The sequence below is a fragment of the Neophocaena asiaeorientalis genome, unplaced genomic scaffold, assembly GCF_003031525.2.
Source record: "Neophocaena asiaeorientalis asiaeorientalis breed wild unplaced genomic scaffold, Neophocaena_asiaeorientalis_V1.1 scaffold138, whole genome shotgun sequence".
In the NCBI taxonomy this organism is placed as follows: domain Eukaryota; kingdom Metazoa; phylum Chordata; class Mammalia; order Artiodactyla; family Phocoenidae; genus Neophocaena; species Neophocaena asiaeorientalis.
The window spans coordinates 439570-443624 of NW_020172632.1; the positions used below are offsets into that span (position 1 = coordinate 439570).

The 4055-nt window shown below is 50.6% G+C and overlaps 1 protein-coding gene across 1 annotated transcript; it reads left to right on the forward strand.

Annotated features, from left to right (window-relative positions):
- Nucleotides 1–3129: 3129 nt before the first annotated feature.
- On the forward strand, nt 3130–3589 carry LOC112395889 (protein BEX1-like). Its single transcript, XM_024739320.1, has one exon. It carries the CDS (start codon nt 3188–3190, stop codon nt 3587–3589), a length of 402 nt encoding a protein of 133 aa, XP_024595088.1. The 5' UTR covers nt 3130–3187.
- Nucleotides 3590–4055: the final 466 nt, after the last annotated feature.

A 4055-nucleotide genomic window follows, 5' to 3' on the forward strand; every position in this document is an offset into this window, starting at 1 on the left:
TGCCCCCATATTGGGGCTGGGTTTGATAATAGTGGCACAAGCGCAGAGAGCTTAAGCAAGTTCCCCGAGGTCACACAGTCAGAAGGTGGTGCCGTTGGGATAAGAACTCAGTCTGTCTGACCCCCCAGTCGCTTCTCTTTGTGGTAAGCCACTGTGACTCTTTGCATTTCTTTTTTTTTTTTTTAACGCGGGCCTCTCACTGTTGCGGCCTCTCCGGTTGCGGAGCACAGGCTCCGGACGCGCAGGCTCTGTGGCCATGGCTCACGGGCCCAGCCGCTCCGCGGCATGTGGGATCTTCCCGAACCGGGGCACGATCCTGTGTCCCCTGCATTGGCAGGCGGACTCTCAACCACTGCGCCACCAGGGAAGCCCTTTGCATTTCTCGCTTCCCTCCTTTCCTAGGTGCGGTGAACCGCATCCCTCCCTGCCTTCACGTGCTGTTCTTCGGTCTAGAACATCGTCTCTTCTGTCCATATTCCTTACCTGGTGATATTCTCATTTTTTTCAGGTCTGGGTCCTATGTGAAAGTTTCTTTGATCCTTCCAGGTAGGTTTTATTTTACTTTGTCTATCCATCCATCATCCATCCATCCTCCCCCATCCATCCCTTTATCTCTTGACTTGTTCCAGAAAGATTTCTGGCTTTCTGGGTATAGGTAGTGGCTGCCTCCTTTGTGATGCCACAGCACTTTGTCAAACACTTGACTGCGTGGGTTTGTTCACGCGTCTGTCGGTCCGCCGGCCTGGGGGCTCCCTGGGGGCAGGAGTGGTCTCTTTCTTTCTGTTCTTGGCATTGCCCAGCAGATTCTGCTTCCTGTCCACCTCATCCTGACTCTTCTTTTGCACAAAATTTGGTCTGTTCCTCAAAGAGAGAAATTTCAATGTCTGGAAGGACTTTGTGTTGAAATTAAGAGGTTTTTTTGGTTTTGCTTTTGTCTTTTTGGTGTACAGAGAGACACTTCCAAAAAGCTGCTGTGAGATGGGAGAACTGAACTGGAGGTACTGCTATGAAGTGGTTTCATTTGCTTTTCCCAGGACCAGGGGATGATGCTGGAACTGTAGAGAATTCTGGACATTTTAGGGACCCTGCACTAGCCTTAGTAGCCTGGGTTGGGTAAATCTTTGCTCAAAACTAGTGGCTCATGGAGGGATGCTTGGGCATGAGCCAGTTCTGGATGGGGATGGACTGAACATCAATCAGTCAGTTTTTTTCTCAGTTATGTTGTGGTAACAGACACACTATAGCATGCCCCAAATAGGGGCTCTACAATAACAAGTTTATTTTTCGCCCACATTATATTTTGTCTGTGGTGGCTGTGGGTTGACTGTGGCTCTGTTCCATGCATCCTTTTTATTCCAGGATCCTTGTGAAGGAGCTGTCCCTACTTGGGACATGACATACTCAGTACAGAGAGAAAAAAAGAGGAAGGGCCGAACCACACCATAGCTCTTCACTCACATTCCACTGGCCAAAGCAGGACAACAGCTGAGTCTAATGTAAACTCTTCCCATGGGAGGCACTGGAAACCAATCAGGAGCAAGAACACAACCTATTGCAGGTCAGAACCATCCTGGGGACTCAAGCCAGCTCCCTTCCAGGGAGCTGTCTTATTTCAGAGTCCAAGTCTAAAAGTCACCTCCTCTAAGAAGCCCCCCGGGATTGACCCTCTGAGTCAGGATTGGTGCTCTTCCTCTGTGCTCCCATGCCCTTTTGCTGTGTGTGATGTCTGTTAATGTGTGTGAATCTCCAGGCAGCAGCCGGCTCCTGAGAGTTGATAGCATGTACCTCTTCCCAGCTCCATGGTCAGGGACATCACGTGGGCAACTTGAACTTGGCCAGGTTGGAGTATTTACATCACAGAAAGTAATAAATGCTACAAATAAGGACTATTTTCCTCCCGTAGAGACAGCAAACACTTGCCATCAGTCACTGCCCTGGAGTATGGACAACGTGAGGGCCGGGTGTGCCGTGCTCACCTCTGCCTTCCTATAGGGTCTGGCGGGGCATCGGCTCTTCCACAAAGGATGACTAACGGCCTGAGTGAGTGGGAGAATGAATGGGTGCGTGTTTGGGTAGTGGGATAGAGCAGTGAAAGAATGCATGTCTGGCTGGATTGAAGTTCCCGTCTGTGTCTCCCTGCTCTTCCCCTGGAATCTCCTCTTCCTTCCTGTGCTCATTGCCCCAGGGGAGGTATGTGACAGGCAGAACACAGAAGGCCTGCAAGCCTTCCTGGCCTTTGGTCTCCAAGTCTCTGAGCTTGTGGAATTGAGAGAGTTTACAGACGAAGTAAAGGGGAGAAGAGGGATCAACAGAGTATCTTGAAGAAACATAAAGGGGAGTAGAGGAGAAGCACAGCCAGTCCTGTATATCCTAAGCGGCTTTGCTGGGAGGTGATAAGAGCCTCAGGAGGAAGGGCTGTGGGGTACAGCCAGGACACAGTGCCCTGGAGGTGGCCAGACATGCAGGGTCATGTCGGGGGGGGGGGCCTCAGATGCAATCAGTGTGGGCCAATGCCTTGCCCCAACCCCGCAGCTTGACATCATGTGATCCCCGAAACGTGGACTGACCCCAGAAACATGGGGTAAGAAATTAGGTTATAGGAAACAAAGAAAGTGACGTTTCTTGCCCCCTTTACTTCCATGCTGGTTCCCGAGATTGACACCTGAGGTTTATACTTGACACTTACGAATGATTTAGATCAGAGGTGGGCAAGTGTTTCGTGTGGAGGGCCATATAGTAAATAATCTCAGCTCTGCCGGCCATACAGTCTCCTTCACAACCGTTTAACTCTGCCATTGCAGGGAGAAAGCAAGCACAGACATACGTAAATGAACAATGTGCTGTGTTCCACTAAAACTTCATTTATGGACACAAATTTGAATTTCATATAATTTTCATGTGTCTTAAAATATTCTCCTTTTGATTTTTTTCCCCAACCATTCAAAAACGTAAAAGAGGGCACACGTAACCGGCCCGCGCCAACTCGCGCATGTCCCGCGCTAGTGTTAGACACGGCCGTGGCTCCGTCGCTCGCTCCCTTCTCGGTCCCTGCTCCCGGTGGCCCTGAGGGAGTGCAGGCCGGGGTCGGGCCCCCAAGAGTACGAGACGTGGGGGCAGCAGCTCTGCTAGTGGGAGTGTCGCGCGGCGCACTTGTAGCAAGAATCAGGAGGAGCCGGAGACAGCGAGGATGGGCCCAGGAGCAATGGTGTCCAAAGAGGAACAAGCAGTAAGAAATCTCTACATGGAAAACGCCAACCAGGAGAATGAAAACACTGATGAAAAGGGGCGAGCTGCTAATAAAGGAGAGCCTTTCGCCCTCCCTTTGGAAGCTGGTGAATATTGTGTACCTAGAGGAAATCGTAGGTGGTTCCCTGTTAGGCAGCCCATCCTGCAGTGTAGATGGGACATGACTCAGAGGCTTGAAGAGCCACAGGCAAGGATGAGAGAAGAGAATATGGAAAGGGTTGGGGGGGAGGTGAGGCAGCTGATGGAAAAGCTGAGGGAAGAGCAGTTGAGTCATGGTCTGCGGGCAGTTGGCACTGACCCCCCTCACCGTGACCATCGTGATGAGTTTTGCCTTATGCCTTGAATCCTGATGTTTTACCCTGAAGTTAATAGGGAGACACACCTGCTTCCTTAACTTACATGTTTGTGACGTACCTTTGTTGTAAACCTTTTGGCGTTACTTGTTTCTTGTGGGTCTCCTGTTACCAGCTTCTAATTGAATGTTGTGTTTCTGACCCAATCTGTAAGTTTCTGTCAGCGGGAGAGTTTTACCTATTGCATGGAGAGATGTTCTTTATATATTGTGAAGTTAATAAAGCAGTTTAAAAAAGAAAGAAAAATGTAAAAGACAATCTCCACTCACAGGCGGTGCCGGATCTGGCCCGTGGGCTGTAGCGTGCTGACTCTGACCCAGGTGACTGGGTGTGGGGAAGAGCTAGTCCATCAGCAAGTCAGTAGGGTAAACACACCTGGGCAGGGGGGCAGAGAGCTCACCTGCCTGGGGGGACACAGCATGAACCTGTCTGGAAGGGGGACGCCCCTTCCTCTCT

Bases quoted from the DNA above. Each gene is read 5' to 3' on its own strand.
- LOC112395889 (XM_024739320.1), top strand. From the start codon at position 3,188: ATGGGCCCAGGAGCAATGGTGTCCAAAGAGGAACAAGCAGTAAGAAAT.